General features: G+C 34.6%; 4 protein-coding genes across 4 annotated transcripts; 1 reads left to right on the top strand and 3 right to left on the bottom strand.

Moving 5' to 3' along the window:
• Nucleotides 1-6,178: 6,178 nt before the first annotated feature.
• On the bottom strand, nt 6,179-7,573 carry LOC110625833 (U-box domain-containing protein 4). The gene has a single exon (XM_021771494.2). It carries the CDS (start codon nt 7,309-7,311, stop codon nt 6,370-6,372), a length of 942 nt encoding a protein of 313 aa, XP_021627186.1. The 5' UTR covers nt 7,312-7,573; the 3' UTR covers nt 6,179-6,369.
• A 1,202-nt stretch (nt 7,574-8,775) lies between these two features.
• LOC110626845 lies at nt 8,776-12,473 on the top strand. The gene is made up of 8 exons (XM_021772974.2): nt 8,776-9,114; nt 9,196-9,480; nt 9,572-9,631; nt 9,742-9,951; nt 10,821-10,939; nt 11,120-11,217; nt 11,743-11,867; nt 11,944-12,473. Exons 1-8 carry the CDS (start codon nt 8,851-8,853, stop codon nt 12,103-12,105), a joined length of 1,323 nt encoding a protein of 440 aa, XP_021628666.1. The 5' UTR covers nt 8,776-8,850; the 3' UTR covers nt 12,106-12,473.
• A 273-nt stretch (nt 12,474-12,746) lies between these two features.
• LOC110625791 (receptor-like protein EIX2) lies at nt 12,747-17,072 on the bottom strand. Its single transcript, XM_021771441.2, has one exon. It carries the CDS (start codon nt 16,835-16,837, stop codon nt 13,802-13,804), a length of 3,036 nt encoding a protein of 1,011 aa, XP_021627133.1. The 5' UTR covers nt 16,838-17,072; the 3' UTR covers nt 12,747-13,801.
• Nucleotides 17,073-18,078: 1,006 nt separating this feature from the next.
• On the bottom strand, nt 18,079-20,046 carry LOC110625914 (aspartyl protease AED3). Its single transcript, XM_021771608.2, has 3 exons — nt 19,478-20,046; nt 18,758-19,232; nt 18,079-18,629 (listed from the first exon to the last, which is right to left on the bottom strand). The coding sequence occupies exons 1-3, from the start codon at nt 19,934-19,936 to the stop codon at nt 18,274-18,276; spliced, it is 1,290 nt and encodes a 429-aa protein (XP_021627300.1). The 5' UTR covers nt 19,937-20,046; the 3' UTR covers nt 18,079-18,273.
• Nucleotides 20,047-26,508: the final 6,462 nt, after the last annotated feature.

Here is a 26,508-nt window from a genome sequence, read left to right as displayed (position 1 = left end):
CACCTCCTCCACCACTACCTAGTAGCAATGTTATGCTACGGTCTTAGTGAGCCCTTTTTCGGCTTTGCTTTTGCCTTTTTGAGCTCTTGGAAATTAGCTTTGGTGGATTCATCAGGATTAGAGTGGTAGGTGATTGATTTTTCTTTTAAAAATCTTTTGGGGGCAATGCCTTTGTTGATTAACTTTTTGTATTGGCATACTTATTCTGGCTCGGCCATTGTGGTTCGCGAATCGCATTGTCCCACTTCCATGTGGTTAATGAAGTGGTTATTCAGTCATATTCTTATGCATAATTGCATATAGGTCAATACATCTATGCAAGAATTTTCAAGAGTTAATTAATGGAGTTTTTCCTTTTTAATCAAAATTTGTTTGTAAATCAAAAAACTGAACCCTCATAAATATTTTTTAAAAAAAATTAAGTTGAATAGTCTCATTAAATTTAATTTAAAAATTAAAATTGAATATTCATTAAATTAATTTAAAAGATAAAATGAATTAACAATCAACTTATGTCGATAATTTAATTTTTTAAACAATATAATGTACATATTAACTGCACGTCTCAACCCACAACTTGCAAGTTGCAATCTAACTGCTCTAATAAAACAAATGAATTAATCAATCCAATCCTTTTAAAAATTAAAAATTTTATATTTAAAATATAATAATTAAATTCTTTCAAATATAAAAATTGTCATTTTAAGTAAATAAAAATTATTATAAATTGAAGTTTACCCAGCCAAAAGTGTACTCTGTAAAAGCTACTCTTGGTATGGTCATTCATCTGCATTAATGTCAGGGAGAGTCACATGTTAGCAGAAATTTATATACCTTTTTTTTTCTGAAATTTTTTTAATATATGGTACTTTGAATTATAGAATTTTAGAAGGATCAAAAGTTTCTATATAGCATCACTAAATTAAAAGGATAAAATTTTAGTAGTTTGGATTTCAATTGCACTTTATATAATAATAATATGGACTATCTTTGACATATCTTATGACAGAATCTAGCAAATATTCTCCCATTATTTTCATTAAAGAAATATTCTCCCACAATTAACAACACTAGAATTGCTTCAATTCTCTATATAGTCAAGAGGAAATTAAATTAAAATATTTTGTGCTAATTTAAAATTAAATTTTTCATAAACTGTATTTTATAATACATAAAATAATTTTTTAAGAAAAGATAAATAAAAATACAATTCTAAAAATCTCCCAGCTAATATTGCACCTTTTGGCAAATATTTCTTGTAGAAGTAGAGTTTGGACCTCCTACATTACGGTTAAGGGATGTTTATCATTGTCATATGGTCCATTACCCCCTTCAGATTTTACTCAGAGACCCAAGTAAGGTCCTGGAAATCCACTAATTTCTTTGATTTCATATGGTTATAGAAATACACAAGTAGAAGAAAACAAGTAAATTTTGAGTAACCGATGTTTAAAAGCTTGGAAAATTGAGTCACAGCCATGCATCTAGAAAGTTAAGTAAAAGAAATCTAGGGTTCAGATAATATATAATTTTGGTTCAATAAAAATAAAGGATGGAAAAAAGGGATCACAAGGGGACAATGCCATAAGCAAGCATTTGGAAAGTAGTGGGAAAAAAGAGAGAAAAGTGAAAGGCTTTTTAATTGGTGGACTCATTCATGATAGTGGGTGTGACATAGGCTTTAAGCCTTGGCAATATATCCGCACAATCCTGGCAAGTATTGGACAAAGTAAAATTGGTGATAATTACATCACTTATGGGATCTGATTATGCATCGAGGACTATTTCCACTATCTTGCATAAAGTTTATTCCAACAAGTTATAGACATCTTTCAAGTTAATAACAGGCCTAAACACCTACTAATCACAATTGCTGCTTCTGTAATCACTTTGATTAACTATGGACATAACAGAAAGAAGGGGTAAAGTAAAACCGCGCAGACCGCCACCAACCCAATGAAGCAGCTTTCAAGAAAGCTTCAGTTTCAAGAACTCATGGTACTGGTTCCAGCTAAAATGGTGTCCCACCAGGATGAATTCTATTCAAAATTAGAATCAATACTGTTGACAGAAGAAATGATAGACACCCACAGTATAGAGTTGTTTACTGTTAAATGCAATTGTGATTGAAGCATACTCCATAATCATGCATAATATATGCGAACAAATGCACACAGATTTAATAATGATGGTTTACTGCAACCGAGAATGAGACCATCGTATTGCCACAACAACCATTGCATTGCATTCAGAAAATAGAAAGCATCTAGGACTTGCTATAAAGAAAGAAACCAAGTCTACATCCAATAAGTTGCCTTCTCTGATGGAATACTCCCAATAACAGAAAAAGGCAAAAGATAATGACTAATATCATGTCTTCTAGTCGCTCAAGCTTTCAGAAATTTTCAAGGTGCAGTGGTTCAGCCAATCAAATGAACGATAATTGTTTGGACATCTAACATAATTCAGAAAGAAGCAAGAATGAGAGAAGCTAGAAAATCAAGTATGAAGTCTTGACAGCTTCTGATTCAGGCTAGGAATTGCACAGTATTTGATATGCCAACAACCACAGACTTAGACAAAATGCATTAAGTTGTTGTCTGTAATCTGAAATATTCATTAAATGCTACAAGATACCAAATGTATATGTAATCTCAATTAGTTTGCCTTCGTAAAAAACAACTTTCCTTCCATTATGAAGCATTTGTGCCATAAACTCTATTCAGGCAACAATTCAATCCAGTACCATTCCATCCAGCTTGTCATTTAAGCAAAAATCTGGAACATTTGAAATCTGCAGGTACCTGTCTACCTAATTATGCCGCAACTGAGCTCAAGCAGTTCTCTTTTCACCAGGTCAACTTTAAAGTAACTTCTAAGTTTTCTTACACCAACCTTAAGCAGCTGACCATGTCTAACTTACTGCATGTTTAGGGAAGAATGGAGCAACAGATTATGTCAACATTCAACTAGCAAAATTCACAGAAGAGCTTATATTTCACCATTGTATAATTTTCTCTTTGGTGAACCAAATTTTGCTTTCATTCTGTCCAATTTGTTCCATATTATATTTATTACAGATTCCATTTCCTTCTCGAATATTAATCCAGGCTTCTTATGAAACCTAGAGCTTGCCCTTCGCAAAGTGGAGATTCACAATCGTAATGAAATTTAAAATATTCACACTAAAAATTTTAGACTAAATGCAGACAAGAAAAATAGAACTACATGTTCATATTAGAACTCTCACATTAGAGGAAAACTGCCGGTCAACATGTAACCCAGGCTTAGTCTTACGTGTAGTTGGCAAAAGATGGATGAATGAGATTCAAACTAAATGAATTTCAATCCTCAAACTAACCAGAGCAGATAGCATGAATAATTTTCTTCTATATCTAGTCCAGTACATTATTTTCACAGAACTTTTCAAAATTGAACCCTTTCATTAATTTCAACCAGTCATTAATGATACCTTTCATCTTTTCGTTTTCATTGAATTACTCTCTGGTTTTATAGGACCAAGCCAATCTTTCGCTCTTAGTCACCTAATCTTGAGACCAGAATATAAGTTCTCTTTTTCTACTTCTATTTCATCTGCAAACGTATACTTTGAAGCTAACATTGACAAGATCATGAAATGTAACCAACCTTTTTTACTATTTATATGATTTGAAATTTATTAAAATACTCTGGAGGAAGAAAAAGGCCTGTAGCCAACTAAGAAGCCTAAACTAAAATCATGTATACTCAGTCTTAAACTCTTTATACTCCTTCAGCTTACTGAAAATATCTCTTTATTATTATTATTATTATTCATTTATACAGATTTGAGATTAAGTGAGAGCTGGATTCAGTAACTGGAGGATATTTTTAGGACAAAACAGATCCCAGAGTCTCCTCATGTCTCAACAGTATAGATGGATATCAGATCTACATTGACGAATTCCAAAACAATAAAAATAGCAAAGATATATATATTCAGCACAAGTCTAGTAGGAAGGTAGGATGATAATGTATTATTGACTTGGCCAATGAACAAACATATCCCGAGCCTGAAAAGTCTGCCATTTTTGGTACCATGAAAAAGTGAGTCCAGGACTTGGTCCCAAAAGTTTCTACTGCTCGTGAATCCACTAGAAGAGGCCAATTTCCTAAAACCAGATTCTGTGCTGATAGAATAAAAGCTTTACTACTAAATAAAGCAAAAAATCATAAAAAATTTTTGAGAAACTACACCAGCACCACCTACAAGTTAAAGTTGGACACCACTTTAACTTCAGTTAATTTCATTATATCATTTAGTAAATTTTTTAATTATAGCAAACAAATACATGATACAAATTTTCAATATTCAAATTTACTCAGACTGAAAATTTAATTGGAATAACATATAATAATCAAAACCCCAAAAGTTTCCCATCATGATCACAATTCAGTATGAAATTCAAAATCAAGATAACTAATGAATGCATCCAAAGTGAAAAAGCATAATGCCCGTGGATGCCTCTCCATGACAATGTTCAACACTCTACACAGTCAAATCACCCAACACATATAATACCACGCAGACTACCAGTATTTCATGCATACTCAACATGCAAGAAAGTTAGAGCCAGATAGTAATGTTGTAAATTTTTTCATAAAATTTTCAAGCACCCGAATTCTGGTTTACCATGCAACAAGTATACAATAAAATTACTTCACAACATAAATAATAAAAACCAAGTAGTTCCAACTCAATGAACATAGCCATGCCATACTTTCACTATGAAAACAATTACTAGTACCAGTTTTTTGCTTCATATGGTAAGCTTTATTATTAGCCAATAAGGCTATGTTTACTCCACGGTAAAATATTTCCATGAAAATATTTTCTATATTTTTTTGGAGCACTTAAGAAAATTGATCAACCAAAAATATTTTCACGGTCAAATGGAAAATTAAATCATTTTTTGGATTTAGAGAATCTTATAACATGATGATATATAAATTTGTATTTTATGCGGTAAATATTTTCTAAATACAAGTTATTTTTCAAAAACAAGTGAGCCTAAGGCTCCATTATTTAAAAAAAAAAAAAGACTGAAATTTCCATTTGATCAGAAAAATTGGTTTCCACTGACCAATTTTTCCGAGTGTCCCAAACATAAGAAATTGCAGAAAATATTTTCATATAAAATATTTTCCACCAAACAACAGAGCTTAAGCAGTTGAATTATTTTTTCCCACTTGATAAGGGCAAAAGGAATCAACTAGCAAAGCATATGCATAAAATCCAAACATTTCAAATTCAACAGTACAAAACACATCAAATTTGCAAGATCTAAAGATAACTCAATATGATGAGTATCACTTCAGCTCTTTTCTTCACCTGGTAAGTTTTAATCTCTACTGAAACATGAAAAATGCGTTTAATCTTAACAAAGTTTACTTTGATTCTTATGAATTAAAGATTCCGGTAAGCTTTTATTGATTTGAATCTATTTTCCAAAGTATATGTAGAAGTTTTTAGTTGGTTGCTTTCATTGCAAAGATTACAGTTATGCTCTCTAAGAATATAGGTCAGACTGATTTTTGCAGTTTAAATTTGTTTCCTAGCTTGGACATAAAAATTATAAGTTTTTCGGCTTTCAGTTGGTGACTTTCAAATGGAACGATCAAATTTTTTGTTAATCGAATCAAGTTTCATTTGATCAAAGTCCATATCTTGACAGAAACACAAAGTAGTCTCGTGTTAATCAAAACTGAAGGTTGCGCGCAGATGTTCTCAAAAGGATTTTGAAATAGTTGAGAGAGGGTTCTCACACATGGGAACCACAGATAAATACATTGAAGGAATATTTTATATCATATGATTTTCCAAAATTTCATTTACTTGCTCTCGACACTAGATAGTTGTAGCATTAGCATATCAAAGGATGGAGTAAAAATGTACAGGTGAATAAAGAAAGAAAGGACTTTTCATATTGCCAGTTGCCTTTGCATTTATATGTCTGCAATCTCCACCATAGGTGTTCAACTGTTCACTGAAGCATGTGCCAGCAATGGACCGAGGCATCACATGGTTCATCACCGATAAAGAATAAAAAACAACAAAATTGAATGGGTTAAAAAAAACTCATGAAAGAATGTAGAGAATTGAAATTCGCCCACATTGTGAAGATCAACGATAGCAAAATTTGACAATCACATCAACGTTATTAATCATTCATCACCAATCCGAACTTCTCGTTTCCCTTTCTATGCTATTAGCAATACAAATTCATCAGTTAATTTATACAAATGTAATCTACAAGCTTAAAAGAAATCAATTTTTTTTCATATAGGACAGGGAACTAACTAACCGAATGCTATCCACAAGCCAGCAAATTATGAAGATTGATTGAGTAAAGAATCAAACTGAGCACTCCTATTGCTTGTTTCGCTCTCAATCACCTTCAACAGTGCAATAGCTTTACTCTTTCCTTTGGCGCTTCCATTCTCCACCACTTCCTTAATCCCCTCCACCACTGCCCCAGCCATATCTCTCACCTCCTCCCCCACTCTTTCACCTCCACACCTCACCAAATTCAACAATGCCGACACTGCGTTCTCCTTTATTCTCCCACTAGAACCCGTCCCCACATCCAACAAGTCCACCAAAATCCTCACCCCTGAAAATTTCACGAATTCAACATAGCTCTCCTCCCACCCCGCAATTTGCGCTATCACCGCCGTCGCATCCTCTACTATCCCTACTCTCCCGTCTTTCAAAACTAATGAAAACAACGGGGGAATCGCCCCAAGATCAATCAGTGTGGATCTGTTCAACGGATACAAAGCAATTCCAAACAAAGCTTTCAACGCATCTTTGATCGACCGCGGCGGAGACTTGACCGTTTTCATTATCTCTATCAGGGAATAAATGACATCGCGTTTGGATCCGATGATAGGCCGGTAAGAATCAACGATCAAGAGGCTGTGCAAAGTAGCGGCACAGGATTGAACAGCAAGAGCGGAAGTGGTGGTATTATGGTGGCGGAGCGCGTGAGAAATCGCGTCAAAGAGGCCGCGAGTAGACATGAGAGAGTCGCGGGAGGAGATTGAGAGGTTAAGGAGGGTAGCAGCGGCGTTCTCTTGCGAATCATGGGAGGAAGAATAGAGAGTCTCAGCCAAGTAGGGAATAGCACCAGCGTCAGCGATAATGGGGCGGCTATCAGCATCGTGTTTGGTGATGAGACGCAGCTCGGCTAAGGCTTCGGAGCGGGTTATCTCGGAGACGGAGCTGAGTTTGGACACTAAAGAGCGAGCAGTTCTGCGCTTCACCTCCATTGGGGAAGGTAGAAAATTGAATTTGTCAGTTTCTTTGGCGTCTGTATAAGGCAGGATAAGATTGAAGAGGAGAGCGAAAGGGAAAAATGAACAGAAATGTTGAAAAAGAGATTTGACTTTTCAACCGAAATCGACCTAACTGGTAACTGATGGTGGGGTGTGGTTTGGTTGGGTGCTTTTTCATAATTTCACACGACAACACAAAACTGGGCTTTGGCGCTCTTATTCTCCGCCATTTCTGTCCTAATAGCCGACATCACTAGGGAACCGGTGTGCGGCTCGTGGGAAACCGAGTGTTTATTTTTTACGAAGATGTTAGATCTATTGAGTAAGCAGTTAATTACAGTAAAAGAAAAAAAATATATACAAAGCCCATTCGGCTTTAAGAAACAAACGCGCAGTCGAAATTATTATTTTGATTTAATTGGTCAAATCGTGTAAATAAAATATTTAAGTTCGCAATTTAATACATCCACATTTTATTTATTGATTTTCTACTATTGCTCGATTCATTCTATTTAATAAATCGTCAAACTTTTCTTTCATCGGAAGAAAATTTGTATATTCATTTTTTATCAAAAAATTTATATTATAAGACTGTAAATACAGTCAATTATTATAATAAAAATTACAAATAAAATATATTATATAAAAATCAATCATATAATAATAAACTATTTAAATAAAGTTTAATAGTAATATCTATTTAAATATTATAATAATATAGTGTATATATTGAATTTCAATTGAATTAAATATAGCAGTAAAAAAAATAAAAAAATATGATCCCGTATGACAATAATAAAATATATACATGTAATATGATGATTATAGGTAAATAAAAAAAAACATATGCTAATAAAAACAAACTTATTAAAATATTTTTGATCGTATTCTTTATTACATTTTAGAAATTAATATATAATTATATTATTAAAAAAATAATATATATATATAAACCAGATAGGGTGATAGAGTATTTTGAGCAAACAGTGCTTATATAATTATTTTTATATATTATATAATATATAATATATAAAAATAATATATATAATGATATATTAATTATATATCATTTCTTTTTCATCATGTGTGTGTTCTGCCCATCTCCACCAATTTCTCGTCACCACATAGTACGTTAAATATTATTGTATTTATCTCATAATTTTTATTTATTTTTTTAAATTTTATTATTTAAAATTATTATTTATTTTTTTAAATTATAATAATATATAAATTATCTATTATAATTTTATTTAATTTTATTTTTAAAATATATTTAATTTAATATATTTAAAATATATAATTAAAAATTAATAAAAAATTATATTTCAATAAAATAAATAAAAATTATGGACGGACCGATTAGCTCCCACCTGTTTGGTCTTGTCTTGTCTCGTACTTGATTTTTGCTTTCATTCTATTGGTCTACTATTAATTTGATATGAAATATCTTTCATCTCTGAATAAAATAACAAGTTTAATTAACATCTCCTCTTCCCCTCACTCTTCACCAAGCTCAAGCTGCAGTCCTTAATCATGACTCTATTACCTGCGGTCGCTCTCGTCTCCGCATCCGCGTCCGCCTCCACCTCGGCCCTGTCATTGCCGTGGTTTCTCAGAGCCTCTCAGCTCGAAATTGCTTCTCCTCCATCAAAATTTCCTAAACTCCTTTTGTCTCCTCGCTCTTCCTCTTCCTCTTGCCTCCGTGTTGTCTGCTGTGGAGAATCGAAACCGGGCGACCTCAAATTTGTGCTGCATCATGCCTTGGATTCCTCTGGAATCGATACTGCTCATGCCAGAGTACTTAATTCTCTACATTTCTTTGGCATAATTATGCTTTAAGTTAGGTGAATTTCGATGGATAATTGATGATTGGTACAGGAAGCGAGAAAGGGATTTTTGTCGCAGATTGAGAAATTAACGATTATAGAGCGGGAAACAAGTATTAGCATAAATAGACGTGTGGATTTGGGGAAAACGGCGCTTTACATAGCAGCTGAAGATGATTCTCTTGTATCTCACTCTTCGGTTCCGCTTCCTGTGGACTCTTTCCTTGATAGATTGTACGACCTTTCCATGGGCTTCTGTTCCGATTATAGCTCATCCATCGGGTCTTCCCCCGAGAAATTTCTTGATAGTTTAGAGAAATATTTGTATGTCAAGAAGGTATTATTCTTCAAAATATAATCTTTCTTTATCCTTTTTAAGTTTGCTGCTCTGGATTTTCATTTGCATGGTATGATGCTTTTTTTATCAGGGTTTTAGAAGAAGCAGTGGAGGGAATCACTTAGACACACGAGCATTGTATCTTCACTCGGTATGGAATTTTACCTCCTCGCTTACAAGTACAAATTCACTGCTACCGAATGTGTTGTCAACTTATCATAATGGAATGCACATTTTGCCTTTTTTTCTCTTATTGAGCAGGTTTTGACGCATCGATCAGGTTCATCTGCCATGCTTTCACTAGTATACTCTGAAATCCTGAAACTGCTTCGCTTGTGGAGCCTTTTGGAATTTGATTGTGAGATATTCTTCCCCCATGATCATCATGGGCTTCCCAAAGGTTACCATAAACAGAAAAGTGTGGAGTCTGATCAGCTACACATAATGACAACAGAAACTTTGTTGCAGGAGGTAAGTCCAGGTCGCTTTTCAACTTATCAATCAGAAAGGGTCTATCTGCTTCTGTGGATGCCATGTTATGAATTTGTGCATATTGTTTTTCAAGTTAAATAATCCTATGATTTTTCTTCTATTATGTATTCTCATCCTTACCTTTCAAACTGCATTAGTTGCTGAAAATTGATTAAACAATCTTGTAGTTTGTCCTATGATTGACACGAACCTTCTCTTGTGCATGCTTGCTTGCATATCTTTTCTAGGAATTTCCATTATCTCTGAATTGTAACTAGTATCTCACAAAATATCTATGAAATAATTAATTAAATTGGGGAATTAAACAGAGATTGATTCTTGTATTCCTTTTTCATACTTTTTCTTTATGTTTCAATCATTGAAAAACTTATTATAAAGACTAGTTATGTGGTTTGTAAAATTGAAAATGATGAAAAAGAAAAGAGGGAGCAAACAGTGCTTCATAGATGGAGAGAATCTTAAAAAGAGATGTTGATAGAGTGTTTTTCTTTCTTTTTATATATATATATATATATATATATATATCTTTTTTATCTGTCCAAACAATTGTTTCTTTTATTCCATAGCATGAGGAATATTGTACTTGGACTTTGATCTAGTTGTACAATTTCAAACAGTGTGTTCTCAGCTATTTACTTGTTTACCAATAATAAAACTTACATCTATGCAGCTTGGAGCAACATTTTTGGGGTATTATGGTAGATTTTTATGTCATGTTGCTTATATTGTAGAATCATTTGTAGTGCAGTAGCATTGTGTCTCAAGTTTGTCCTTTTCATGTCATATAATATGGGGATATCCGGGCTTGTGTTTTGTTCTTTCCCCTTACAGTATACCATGTTATATAGATTTTGAGAAATTTGAAGGAGACTTTCTGGCCATTTCAAAATGATCATACTAAGAGTTCATTCCTGAGGGCAGCAGATGCTGCGAACTGTATTGATAGATCAAGCACTGCTGAAGATAGGTACTTCCGCTGCACAGTTTGTGCTACTTGTGCATAAACTTTGCAATCTTTTTCTGTTTCAACCACATGAAAGTCTTTCTTTCTTTTTGCTCTTACTTGCCTTCCTGCCTTCTTGAATGGGGGTTGGGTGGGATGAAGTTGAGCTTACGCTTAGCATTTTAAACTTTTTCACTATTGCAGTGGATTTCAGCTTGCTTCTGCAAAAGCTGCCCAACACAGGCTAGACCGTGGTGTGTGGACCAGTGTACGCTTTGGGGATATGAGACGTGCTTTATCTGGTACATCTAGAAGGCAAATTACTTTGTTGATTTCTCGTTTGGTTTCCTGCTTGCTAGTCCAGACTATTAGATTGGACTTGTGGTGTTATATATATCTTATAGGCTCTGCTAACCTTTCCTTCCTCGCCTGCATGTCAAACCAATGGGCTTTTGTGACATAATATTTCCTAGTTTTCTTTTCTGTCATTTCTTCAATAGTATTAAGTTCCCAGACTTTTCAAAGTATGTTAAAAAAAATTGAGGGTCTGCACACCTAGAATGTGGATAGTTCTAGTTTATTGGTTAGTTTGCATACAGAATATAACAGTGGTTGATTATACATTGAAGAGCTTCTCTGGACTCATCTCCTCCCTTGCTCCTATCTTCTCTGATTCTTTTTTGATGTTAATATGGGCTTTAATGGAACCATGGGAAAAGAGAATCAGTTGCTCCGCCCTACGCAAATTGTGTTTTTGTAATTTAGGGTTTCTTGCCGTGAGAGAAATTTGTTGTTTGATTGATCGGAAAAGGAATTTTGTTTTGCAGCATGTGAACGTCTAATACTCTTAGAATCTGACCCAAAAGAATTAAGAGACTACAGCATTCTTCTGTATCATTGTGGGCTTTATGAGCAATCACTACAATATCTCAAGTTGTATATGGATAAAAAGGTACAATTGTTATGCGGCATGCTTTAGAACTAATAGATCTCTAGTATATTAAACAGACGAAATTGATTTGTTGCAGAGTAATTCATTACAAAAGCAACCGACCTATAAATTTAGGAACATGGAGGAAGATGCTGTGGAGAAATTGATGACACGCCTCAACCTCATCTCAATGGAGGATGGTTGGAGCAAGCCTTCGCATGTTAGAAATTTTCTTGGCAATAACTCTGAACCCTGGTAGAGCGTTATGTCTCACACACAGCAAGAAAGCCCTGTATTCTCGATTCTCACACCACAGGTGGATTATATTGGCAAAAGGTTCGCTTGTTAAACTCAATTCTCCATGTCCCCAAGGCATGGAGAGTCTCAGGAGGGTTTCATTTTCTTATGACCTTAGCAGCAAGCAAGGAACATCATCCAGTTAGAGCTAGTATCTCAAATAATAGCTCAATATCAGATTTTTTCCACCTTTTCTTCCTGCTGACTAGTGCAGAAGTTCAAAGTTTCCATGCTGTTAAAACATTTATCAACATTTGTAAATTGCTTGTACGTACTTATACATGCTTGTGCGAGGTGATATAGAAAAGTGCTATCTTAAACCTAAGTAAATATTTTTATTGCTTCTCTTTCGCTTGAACCCAGTAATAAAAATTCCAACTAAATTCATAGTAAAATATTTTTCCTTGCATGTTTTTATAACATCTCTCGCTTTCATAAACCAAATAACAAAGCTTCAGCCCTTCATCTTGTATGCATGCGTAGTGTTAACTGTACTTTAGAAACCTTCGCACAACTCTTGACAGCGTTCAGATGGAATCAGTCTAAAATTTTATTCTGCAAACCATCTAAGAAATTGAATTATGCCTCCGTCTTTTATTTTAAAAAAAAAAAAAAATCAAATGTCTAAAACTCTCTATAAATTCTCACATGGAAGTAGAACCAATCCCATTAAGGACCATTATCATCTTTTCCTTTTTCATCTCCAGGGCTTGGTGGTACCTTCCGTTGCAAGATTTCACCAAATAGCTGACCTTGGGACCAATTCACAGCTTCTAGTGGTTCCACAATACCTATTTTTGAAAGAATTCTTCCAGTTAAGACATTCTGGATGATAAGTTCAAATAATGCGAACATCCCCGAATGTCTCTCAAAAGGATTGCTATCTGTAAGTCTTGGAGCTTCCAAATGACCGTCATGGACACGCTCAATTTTAAATGACAAGTGTCCATTGATTTTCTTAACAAACATTTGGTTAAGTATTTTTCATACATACTTTCCTGTTCTAAACGTCTATATTTCAACAAAAACAAACATAATCACCTTGTGATACAGAGCACTGCAACTCTTAGTTTGCGCTTATTAAACATATCCCTTTGGTTTAGCTCTTAAAGTATTCTTTGTTTTTTTCTTACCAAAAAAAAAAAAAAGACTAAATTTCAGAGTAATTCAATGCTTATTCAAATAATTGGAAAATTATCCCATATTGCTATCATAATAATTGGAAAAGGATCAATCTTGAGATATCATTTTTGAGGGCAGCAAATGTTGCCAATTGTATTGATAGATCAAAGCACTGCCGAAGAAAGGTACATGTGCTACTTCTGGCAGCAGATTTTTGTGCTGGTCATGCATTTTGTCTGACTGCAATTTTACAACTTTGAAATGTGCATAGCAAATTCTTAACTACAGAGACAGTGCATTACTGAAGAATATCTTGCCAATCTACCCTTCCAACTCAACAAATGAAAATGTAGATAAACATCTTTCACCAACTTAGCCAACAATCACAAAACCACATACCCAGCACTCACAACTGTGGGACTTTTCAAATTTTATTGAACAAAATTCAAAGCTACAAAGCATACCTAAAGTTCCTAATCGACGCACGCAGACTTGCATAGTCCATTTCAAAACACATTTGTTTTTTGTACACAACTCTAAAAACCATGACCTCTAATAACTCTAACAACATGTACATAAACCACACTGATAATTTTGTCCCACAAACGATCTAAGAAACTGAAGTATAAAAGCCTCCATCTTCTATTAAACACTAAAGGACCCAACACTGCCCAAAACCCCACCACAAATCCAGGTGCAATGCTCACATAGAAATTGAACCAAGCAAATGATGTGGACTCTTTGCCATCATCTCCTGTTTCTGCCCCAGTGGGAGGCGTCGCTCCATCAGCACTGCAATTTTTCAGAGGAAGTCCACCAAGCTCTTCATTGCCCACGAAGCTGGATGAACTCAAACTTTGCAACTGAGTGCTGGAAGGGATTATCCCGCTCAAATTGTTGAAGGATAGGTTCAAATAGCTCAGAAATGTCAACTCGGCTAGGCTTTGAGGGATTTCACCAAACAGTTGATTTTGAGAGAAATCTACAGCTTCTAGTGATTCCATGGCACCTATATTTGAAGGAATTTTTCCAGTCAATGAATTTTGGGACAAATTCAAATACTGCAATCCTTGTAGACTTGTGATTTCCTTAGGAATCTCTCCCATTAACTTATTATTCGAGAGATCTAAAAATCTCACGAATTTAAGAATACTGCTATATCCATTCATGTTCCCTTTGGTGACAATGAAGGTGCTCTCATAAAATGGCCATGAAGAAGCATCTCCCTCCAAAAGGATACCTATGGAATCATCCTTACTAGCCATTGCACTGAAGTTGTTGAGACACTTGGGTATGGTACCCGAGAGATTGTTATCAGCAAAATCCAAAATATATAAAGAATTCATTAAACAAATCTCTTTAGGTATGTGGCCATGAAATTTATTTGAGCGGAGGTTGAGAATAACCATATTTGCAAGTGTTTCCCCCATCCATATTGGAATACTGCCTTCCAGTCCATTTTCACCGAAGTCTAGAGTGGATAAGCTTGTACAATTTTGAAGCGACAAAGGAATTTTGCCGGAGAGGTTGTTCTTGCGAAGATGCAATGACTCGAGATTGCTTAGAGTTCCAATGGACCATGGAATATTGCCACTAAGTTTGTTGTCTCTTAAAATCAGGACTTCCAAATGTTTCCATTTCATCCAACAATCTGGCATTTCCCCTGATAAAAGATTTCCTCCAAGGTCTAGAACTTCTAAATATCTTGGCTCATGCATCTTGTAACATAAGAACTTGGACATGGGTCCAGAAAATGAATTATCGGAAAGATACAGGGCTCTCACGTTAGAGAACATATATGGCAGTGGACCCTGGAAACTATTCGAGCTCAAGTCCACCAATTGATCAGAGAACCCAAGGAGTTGTCTATGAGGAATGCTTGATATATTTGAAATTACTCCAAATATTTGGTTGTAGGAGATATTTAAGTAATGAAAATTGGAAGACATATTCCAGAACCAAAAGGGAATGGTGCTAGCAATTCCTGAATTTGACAGATTCAGAGATGTTAAATACTTCAATGAATGAATCCAGTGGGGAAATTGAGGCCCAATTGTCCAACACCCCAAATCAATTTCATAAATATGAGATGGGGGTTTCCAATTAGGTCCAACGCTCAATCTCAATTGGTTCCCAGAAGCACGAAAACTTTGCAATTTACTGAGATTTGAAAAGTGAACTGCAGAAACATCGCCCTCCAATAAATTATAAGAAAGATCAACCTCCTCTAACTCTCTGAGTCCTCCAAAACTTACGGGAAGAGTTCCATTCAGATTGTTTTGAGAGAGGGACATAGATTTCACCAATGTTAAATCTCCTAGAGAGATGGGAAGTGGACCAGAAATGTAGTTAGTTGATAGATCAAGGCGAGATAAATGTTTAAATTGCCCAATATTATTGGGCAAATGACCAGATAGCTGACAACCACTTAAATTTAGAAACTCTAGCCCATTTGAAGCACAAGCAAACAGAATTTCAAAGATGTCATTTATCTCTTGGCTTAATTTGGTCTCCCACAAAATGAGCGACTTCAAATTACAGAGATTTTGAAACGATGCTGGAATTGTTCCTTCAAGTTTCGTCAAAGACAAGTCAAGGTCAATTAGAGAAGTCATGTTCCCAATATCACTCGAAATTTTACCTTGCAATTGATCATTACCACGAAGGTTGAGGAACTCAAGATGACTAAAACCATATAACCAATTAGGTATTGATGAATTAAAATCATTAAAAGACAGATCAAGTGCCTTGAGTGAAGTTATGTTTTGAAGAAAATCAAACATGGGACCTTGAAAAAAGTTACCTGACAAATCAAGGATGGAAAGAGATGAAAAGTTGACGTTTAGGATTGGAGGAACACTAGGAAGATGACAGAATGAAAAGTGTAATTCTCTTAGAGAAGGCAGTGTGTTGATGACATTCAACCAATTGGTGGCTTGACTGAGGTTCAAAAATGTCATATCAAGGAATTGTAATGAAGAAAGACCAGAAATCCAACTCAAATTGTCAACATATGGTGTACCATAAACACTGTGGAGATTAAGGTATTGCAAATTTGAGAGATTGCCAAGTTGATGAGGAATCATTCCTCCAAATCCTGCATTGGCGAGATCAAGGTGTCTTAAGCTCTTCACAGAGCCAAGGAATTTGGGAATAAGGCTTTCGTCAAAATTGTTGTTGCTGAGGTCCAGGTATTTCAAATGCTTCAAGTTGAGTAAAGATGGACTAATCTTACCTCTGAATGTCGACATCCTCCGATATTCATAATATTGACCACTTGCATCGGATGCAAAGTACTCATCCTCAGAAAGACTTCTAAGATGGATCTCAACGACATGGCCACTGAAGTTATCACAGATGATTCCAGACCATCTACAACAATTAGCATCGACAGTGCGCCAAGATGCAAGTCGATTTAAAGGGTCTATAAGCTCATGCTTGAACCTCAAAAGAGCTTCTCTATCACTTTCAATGCAGCCAGCACTGAAGCTTCCATAGCTGAGACCAAAGTTAAAAATTGTTGCTGAGAAGAGAAGCCAAGGGAAAGCAAAAGAAAAAGTAGAAGCATTCATTGCACCAATGACAGAGCTAGACCATATGGAGTAGTACAACAAAGAGGCTCACAGTGGAGTGCTATTTCTAGTGTCTTTCCGTCGATATCTCCCAACATTTCCCTGAAATGCATACGAAATTTCGTAATTGATGGAAATAGAAAGGATATTTCATTTGTAAGATTGATGGCCCGGTCAAAGTGGTAAATTGAAAATTTTGAAGCATTAACGGAAATAAATGTTTACAAGGCAAAGTTTTCTTTTCCATACTCCAAATAAAGGAAAGTAAACTTTGGTCATCTACGCAAGTCAAGTCTTTATAATACGACAATATGAACATTAAAAAAAAAAATCAATGGAAACGCAATAAATAACCCAAGTGTCTCTTTATCATGTATATGTGTGTGTAATGGAAAAGAAAAAAAAAAGTTTTTTTCTCTTTATTATTAATTTATATATTAAATGCAATAATATTATCAGAAAAATTAAATTTCTATTTCCAAGTCGTTTCCTTGCCGTAAACCAAATAAATTTCCAAGAAAGTAAAGTTTGATTATTAGCCCAAGTCAAGTCTTTCTAATAACACCAAAATATCAATAGAAACGTAATAAATAGCCCTACATCTCTGCATTTTTTTTTTTGGAGAGGAGAGAGAAAAGTGGGGGATTTTTTTTTTAAATGAATTTTGCTTTATTTTATTTTTAAATTGAAGAGGAAATAATAAAAGAAAAATAACGCTTTTTTTTTCTTCTCATTTCCAAATAACAAAAGAATAATAATGATTCCCCTTTATTTTCTATCCTTTTATATTTTCCCCATCCACACAAAGTTAATTAGTCAATTTTCAGTGAAACAATCACAATGATAAAACAAATAAAAAAAAAATTATGTATAGACGATAAGTTTGTGTTTTGGATTTATTAAGTTTCAACATTATATTAAAATTAATAGTTATAGAACTATTTGAATAATAAAAAATTTCAAAATAATTAATGAATATTTTTTTGTACTTAATTTAATTTGTTTGAATTTCGAGTAATATGGTTAATATTTTCTTAATATATAATAATAAAATTGCAGCTTAATTTCCTCAAAATCCTTTTCTTTCTTTAAAAATATGTAATATAAATGAAAATTTACCATAGTTTTTGTTTTTTTTTTTTAGTTTTAATTACTCCATTTTCAAATAAAAAAAAAAACTTTGTTTTCATTACTATCTGATCATTTAATTTACTTTTACCTAATAAAAAATAAAAAAAAAATAACAAAGAAGAAATTATTCTTTATTTTTCATTCCCTGTAGAAAATTTCCCAACAAGGCCCTAAGATTCAGTAACAAGTCCTAATAATATGAAATATCCCATCAACCACAACCAAAAGAAGAAGCCTCTTACCATCACAAGGCACATCTTCAAATTTAGAAAAAAAAAAAAAAAAAAAAAAAAAAAAGCAATAAATCAAGAACATTGCTCTCGAGCCACACCAACCCTTGAATTGGGAACATCAAAAAGTATCCTATGATTTTGTTGCTGCATGTTGGCTATCACATTCAGAACCGAATTCACGTTATCTGGTGCAGCTGCCATGGCCAGGCATGTCGTGCTTCCTGCTGTACTGTGAATCAGTATGTTTTCTGGTGGCAATGTCACGTTCATGCCGGAGAACATGAATGTTATGGTGGGCGCTACTATTGGTACTGAGTAACATGTGTCAAATCCACCTAGAGATGTCACCGTCGCGTTCCCAACTCGCTTTCGGAATTCGTCGCGGACAGCCGTGTAGGCCGGCGTCACTAGCCGGGTGAATACAGTTCCTGTAATGAAGGAGATTACGGCACTTCACTTAGTTGCTTGCTTTAAATACGAATAGTCGTTAAAATCAAACACGAAATATGTTGCCGCCAGCCTAACTTCAAAAAATAAAAATTTACAGACTATATACCGGAATCGAAGATGGTCCCAGCGCCGGTGGTTGGATCGAAAGCCAAAGCATTAGGAGGAATATCAACAACTCTTCTTCCAACCCTAATTGCAACCAAGTTGACATAGTAGAGAGATGATCTCCTAGGATTTTTGAGCAATGGTGTAGTCTTGATCCTCTTGGGCTGTCCAATGGGTCCAAGCCTCAAAGACCCAGAAAAGTTGAGAGACCTAAAGCTAGGAAGGCAGTATGAGAAAGTTGACTGGTATAGGTTCTGGGATTGTGACAAAAGAGATAATGGTCCTCTGCCAAGGCCCAGAAGCCCCTGAGGAGGCACTGAACTGCCTGTGGCTTTTGTAATGCAACCAAAGGTGTAGCCAGGGACAGAGTCAGTCGCCAGAGTGACAGTGTCCTGCGAGAGGTTTGCTGCTATGGAGGAGCTGCCGTAGGTCAAGTTGAATGTGCACGCGCTTCCACCGCAAGTGGGGTTGGGTACCTGAAATTTCACATGCATTTGAGTGTATTATTAATCTTGTGAATTGTGAAAATTGTTCACAGATATGTTGGAATGTGGCTCCTTTCTAGATTCTCTCTTATTATTACTCTCGTGAACTTCCTGACACTGGGTCCTGCAAGCTACAGACATGAGCTTTTGTCCCCTCGAGAAAAAGAAAAGTTCCTTTAAAACACAGCCACTGCGCAAGGAACAAAAATTATGAGTTAACGGGAATCATCAATTACCTGATTGCACTCAGGAGCTTGGCAGCCAAGGGTCTTGAAGGTTGTAGATTGAGCAGAGTCGAAAACAGTAGAGGAACACCCAACGCAGCCACTGCAAGGAACCCAAGCAGCATCATTGCTAGTATCCACTGCCAAGAGCAAGGTCTGGGCTGGGGTTCCAATCTTGGCCCTAACGATATAGGTTGGGCTCTGAATGATCTGCCTGCCAGAGGCAATTGGCACCACAGATTTCCCAGCCACTAAGCTTGACAAATATTGAAGCCTAGCCTGGTCCTTGGCCTGCATTTGGAGCACGCTCTCTTCCCATGAGAGTGGCTTGGATGACCTAAATGGGGAGCATGGGCTGTAAACATGAAAGACTTGAAGGTTTGAGCCTTGGTCTTGGGTGCTACACTTGGGGTTCAATCCCTGGGCTAGAGAAAAAAAGAGAAGAAGTAGAGAAAGGAAGTGGAGTTTCATGGTGGTTTTGAGGAAAAGGAAGGTTGTCAAGCTTAACGGTTTAGAGTAAAAAAGGGGAAAGGTATGTGGAGATTTATAGGGGGGAGGAGTATGGCATGGCTAGTGGGGGTGCAGTAGAAAGTAGAAACCAGCTATTAGCAAGTGGGTTGTTCGTAACAGACTGTATTCCATTTTCTTTTGAAGCTAAGCTGGGCCTCTTGTGCCCTTGTCAATTCTTACCTAAAAGGATAATATTTTATTTTATTTTATTTCAATATTTTAGATATAAATATTTAATGATATAGTATATTGTAAGAGTTTTGGGTTACAACTTAATTTCTCTACTCTTTTGGGTTGTATTCATCATATATATGATTTGGTTAGGACATTGGATTCTTTCTAAATCACTAGAATTTCATTACTGCTTTGCAATTTACTGTATTCTCCAATCATCAATATTTTGTTTCTATGTACGTACACTCCAACGTCTAAAAAACTTAAAGAGTTTCTGTTTAATTATATATATGAACCATACGTTTCAAGTAAAGTGAAGAAATCGTCTTGGTTTAAGAAGGGAAATAAAACATTAACTAAACAAAAAAGACAAATAAAACTAGGACAGTGAAAAGTAGAAACCAATCTTCAGCTAAACCTATATTCTAAAGAAAACCCACTTTATTATAATCTGATTGGACATTCCAAAGTAGGACTAAAATAATGTAAAAAGAAAAAGGTTCAGAACCCAAATCATGATTTGTTGAAGATTTCACTTTTTTATAGGAGCAATTATTGTGGATTGACTGTGCATGGTCTAAACACACATATAGAGAAATCAGAAATGGGAAACAAGAGAAATTTTTTTATTCCAATTAAGTTAAGATCTTGATCTGATTGCTTAATTATATATTCATAAGATATATAGAAAATAGAGGAGCAAAGGAAGATTCGCCTTGCAGCCTGTCTGTCTTATATGTTGGTTTTGTTTCTTTCTTCCCGTTCATATTTAAACTCCTTGCTTCGTAAAATGCAGTGGATAAAATAATAATAATAATAATAACAAAGCAAATTAACTAGTGCAGTCAAGCTCAGCTCTGTTAGGGTCAACATTTTTGCTGCAATCTTATTATTATTTATTTATGTCCATTAGATATTGATATGAATCTAATAAAAATACAATTGCATGTGATCTGCGAGTGTAACAATACAGAAACGCCTACAAAATTCCATATGGACCTATTTATGTCGGTGGCATTCCAATACTTAATTTTTACAGAATTAGATGCAAGTTGACAGACTGATTAAGTGGTTGGTTCTTATGTAGTAGAAGTTGTTGTAAGAATTCAAACCTTAGTATACAAAATCAATCATATAATTAGCAAAGTTTTGGTAGAGATTAATGATGAAAAGTTGGTCAGCTCAAATAAATCAAAAGAGAAATCAGAAATAGTGAGCAGACATGTGAATGCTCAATCATTTTACCTTCTCGTGAACCAACTTATGGGCAATAACATGATCATAATGATGTCTTTCTTTCTTTCTTTCTTTCTTTCTAATTGGACACCTCCATATTCAACAGTTAATTCTTTTTGGGGGGAAAATCTTTTCAACAGGTGTTTTAACGTACAATCGAATGTGTATATATCAAACGATTTTATACTTGAAATAAAATTGGCTACAGCTTTCTTTCTTTTCTTACGCAACATCATCTTCTCACAGCATAAAAATTGTTAATCAAGGGTCCTAATTCCGTGGAAAGCAACATCTGGAATTATGGAAAAGAAAATCCCTACCAATATACGTTTTTAAGAAAAGAACCGTTACAGCAATATCATCCGCATTATGACGTCCAGTAGCAGCCTTGTCTACTTTCAACAATGCACCACCTCGATCAACAATAAATTTCAATTTTCAATTTTTTTTATTTTTTTATTGCGGTGCGGAGGAGGGTGATTTACCTGACGACAGAGGACACCACAAAATTTGCAATTATTCTTTAAACAATCTTCAATGGCAATCCGTACTAGAAATTATATAGAAAAAAAAAAGGAAAATCACTGAAACAGAATACCACCAAATCTTTTTTTTTTTCTTCAAAACTTTCCAAGTGTATAAAAGTGATTATAACACATTTATTCGTAAAAAATTAAGTTTTGTTTGGTCGAAATAATTCAGAACTTATTTTTAAAAAGTATTAATTAAAATTATATTTATTTAGTTGAATAAAAGTATTTCTTATTTTAATGGAGATAAAATAATTTACTTTTTCTCGTTTAGTTAAATTATTTTACGGGAATTTTACTTGTAAAAAATTATTTTATGGAAATTTCACTTCTAAAAACGTAACTAATTCGAATCAAATAAAGTCTTAATAAAACATCAAATTATTAAATATTAAATAGGGGAAAATATGATTTTTTTAATATGATAAACTAAAGTTACATCAGAGAAAATGGCCTAAAAATTCGCCATTACAATAATTATCAAAGTGAAATCCACATTTGTGGTGTGTGAGGGAAAATATCAAAGGGAAGAGATAAGTGAATTAGCTCTCTGCTGCAGCCTTTTTGCTTACCTTTTATTGCCATTGCTCTTCCTCAATCACTCATCACCTTCTCTTCCTTTTTCTCTCTCACTACTTCTTCTGTGTGCATAGTGAGGACGATAGCGAAATATGTGTCACGTGAGATGCTTGCATGTCTCTCTTTCCCGACAACCATAGACTTGTTCACGCCCCCGCATGTTTTCTATTCTATGCCTTTTCTTCTCTCTGAAACTTTATTCCCCTGAAGATAATTTTTTATTATTAATTTTTTATGAAAATTTCCAGAGAACATTACTAATGCCATCATTCCTCATAAACTAAATCTAGTTCTGCATTTGTTATTTAAGAAGGCAGCTATTAACTAATCAGCCAAAAATAGTAAAATTGTTGAGTTAGAATTTATTTTTTAAAATGATATCTTTATTTATTTTCTAAATAAATTTATGACCCTTGTTTTGGAAGAATTCTGTAATTAATATCACTAATAATACGAAAATTTATATAATAAAGAATAGCTCTTAACTTTTTGAAAAAATAATATATAAAAACTTAAAAGTTTTAGTTTTGGTGATAGATGATTATATATATATATATATATATCTTAGCATATAAACTTAAATTGGAGTATTTTTTTTTTATAAAATAAAAGAAATAAATAATGGGGTAAGTAAAATGAGAATAATAATAATAATAATAATAATAAACTTATCCGTGAATGTGGGGAAGGGCAAAGTGGTGTTTTGGCCATGAATATGGACGATAAAGAAATAGGTTAAGGATATACGTCCCCCACTAAGGCACTAAGTGAAGCCCCCCCCCCCCCCCCACCTCAGGGGACCGACCGCAACCCTATCAAGAAATAGAAAATAGGCTCATTTCATGGACTGCGTTTGTGGAGTATGGGCCTATTGGAAAAAGCCTCGTGAACCTAACATTCTTTAAGTGGTCGGCTCCACCACCAGGAATGGCTACCCAGTCCCCCTCCTCTTCCTATTTGCTTGTATTGCCTTCAGAATACGTATCATCCCATCTCCTTTGGTTTATGAAAATCAATGCTCTGTAGAAATTTATTTTGACAAGCTCAGCTCAATCTCTTGCACTTTCTTTAAGTCACGACTTGGAATCAACTGTATGTTTTGATATTTAAACTATTCTCTTACAACCTTGTATCCCGTATACAGTTTACTAGATACTGACTTCGCGAAAAAAAAAGAAAGGGGGAAAAAGTAGGTACTGTGTTATATATTATTATACCATGTGCTTCTTACAATTATGCACAAAGAAAGAGAGATGGGGTTAACGTCATGTCCTGGAAGTGGACCGCAACAAAAGCACCAATCAGACATCATTAAGTGCCCAACGCACTAGCTTTCTATTCTACTAAGGAAAATCTCGAGCTTGAAAGAAGGTTCAGCATCTAATTCAAACGCTTAAAATGGACATTTGTAGACACGCCTGCCCTTCAGAAAGTATTTAACACTTGATGCTAATTCCATTTACGAGCATTCTATATTATTTGCATTTCATCTAACATAGTGCTGTGTTGGCCCTAGTAACACCACAGGACCAACAGTGGACCACCTATCTCTGCCAAATCGTCACCACCAGAAATTACCTTCTGCCATCTTCACCATCAACACAAATATCTCTCACTTCCATTCTTGTCGCCACCACCACCACCTCCATGCTACAGCAACCCTGTAGTTATCGTGGACATTGTTCATTACCACCACTGTTACTGCTTTATCATACATCGCAAAAATTTATAATATTCAACTTCAAATCCATCCCAATCCAATCCCCTTCAATCAATGCTTCGCTGCATCTCAATTTCCTCATCCAAATACGCACCAATAAACAAAGCTTGTTGTCTTTTCGATACTTCTTATAACTGTCAAAAATGCCATTGAAAATACTCAAACATCTTAAAAACTCATCACTGATTAATTTAAAGTCCAAAACTTTATCCAAAGCCCATAAATAAACAACATGCATAAAATGTAAAGGCAGAAACTTCTTGATACTTGCCTCACTTAGCCAGAGTGTCATCTTATAAAAGTAGCAAGTGTTGATAAAATTCTAACTTTTCCATTTGAACCTGAGGGCCAAGTTTTTTCAATTATAAATAGCCGTCTAGCCCTCTTGTGCATTTAAATAATGAGTGCAAATTAAAAGTCAAGCAGAAAAAATAATTGGAGAAAATATTTATATTTAAATATACTTTTTTCTTTGTTGTAAAAATTACAGTCTTTAATGAAATTAATATTTTTTAATGAGTATAAATTTTAATTGTGTCCCTATCCACTCCAATTCCCGCAAAACACCTACCAGTATAAATGCAATCTTAGTAGATTTTTCTTTTAATAAATTGCCTTCCATATGCAACTTACGTTTGCATACGTGGACAAAACACTTCATTACTTTACAGGCTAGGCTGACTAGGAGATGCACCTCATTTCTGTTCTGCAATATTAATGTTTAGAGCGTTAAGCTTTGCCATGTAGCCATATACATTAATTCATCTCTCTCAATTTTTCATCTGCCGAAGATGAAGGGAGAATAAAATTTCTCATGTGTTTTCCTAAGCGCCCAAGACTGCACTTTGTAATCCTATAGTTAATTTACACCTCTATATTACCGTAACCCTTGTTTTGAGAAATAATTAGCCTAAGAATTCTAAACCATGGCTATGGATCAAAGTTTCACCCATCCGAAAAATAAAGTTATATGGGCTTGATCACCTGGACTGCACTCGTATCTACTCGGTTTCCCAATTAGGGATATTGTTGGCTGTAGCTTCATCCAACATCTTCATTCTCCACTGAGACATTAATAGGGATGAGATCGAATATCTATCCATTGAGATTTTCAGTTGCAAGAATACAGTTTGGCAGAATATGCAGCAGCTCCCCAATTTAAATCCTTAGTTTTCTCAGTCAAATAAACCACCACATGGCAAAATCTATATGGCATCTCAAAATCTTACTAAAGTTAGTTTGGATACTGATTTCAGTGCAAAGAATGAACCTTTCCGAAGAATTAATGTGCTGCACGCATAGCTGAAGCTACAGCATAAGCATACCGGAGCTCAACAAGAAATACAGGAACGCTATGAGTAATTTAATATGGACTTCCTTCTTAATTCTAAATTTTATCAGTCTCCTTGTCATCTTTCATTTTCAGGGAAAAATTCATCCATGTAGGAGCAATTTTTCCTGAATAATATAAGTTCCAACTGTCCAACAGAAATACAAGGGGAATATAATAGCTAAACTCAAGCAAGTATGACAACATCAAGGATAATAACATAGGCATTTCAATATCATTAGAAAAAAAACAACGAGTATTGTGATGAGTTTTTTTCTATGTAAAGTTGAGAGTTCGATTATAGCCTTTCTGGCCATTGTAAAAAAGCCCAATCTATTTTTAGCACTACGCATCCCAGATTACAAAATTAAAAACCATATCGCAGCAAGCATCAAGGATAAGATGCATATGATAATTAAGATGAAAAATCCATTAGGGAAAATTAGAGGAAGACGAAAATAAATGACATGAAGTGAAAAATCATCCAGAAAAAGAAGCCATTTAGTTTTAGGGGACTTCAATTGTAGTATTAGTTAAAAATATTTGGGCTATACATCTTATTTAAAATAATTTAAATTATAATAATATTTGTTTCGCATAATTTTCTCCTTCATTTATCAGATTCCAGTTAATTAAGAAGGTATTTTAAAAATTCCAAACATTGATGTGAAAATATATGCATTAAGAATCACAGAAGAAGAAGACGTAGAGCATTAGGAAATTAAAAGAAAAAAAAAAGATTAGGTAAATACAAAAACAAAAGGAATATGCCCAACCAGGAGTTGGTATACCCAGTCACACATCAGATCTTATGCCATGTGAGGCTGATGGCCGGCACATGGCATGGCATGACTTGTGATGTGTATTTGCCGCGACTCACAGCTAAAATGTTAATATATTAATTTGCCTGGAAAAAGTCAATTAACATCCTTTATTTTAGTGGTTAACTTTTCATATATTATTT

Source organism: Manihot esculenta, chromosome 11 (assembly GCF_001659605.2).
Source record: "Manihot esculenta cultivar AM560-2 chromosome 11, M.esculenta_v8, whole genome shotgun sequence".
Classification (NCBI taxonomy): Eukaryota; Viridiplantae; Streptophyta; class Magnoliopsida; order Malpighiales; family Euphorbiaceae; genus Manihot; species Manihot esculenta.
The sequence above is the reverse complement of the archived record's forward strand: the minus strand, read 5'-3'. Positions and strand labels throughout refer to the sequence as shown.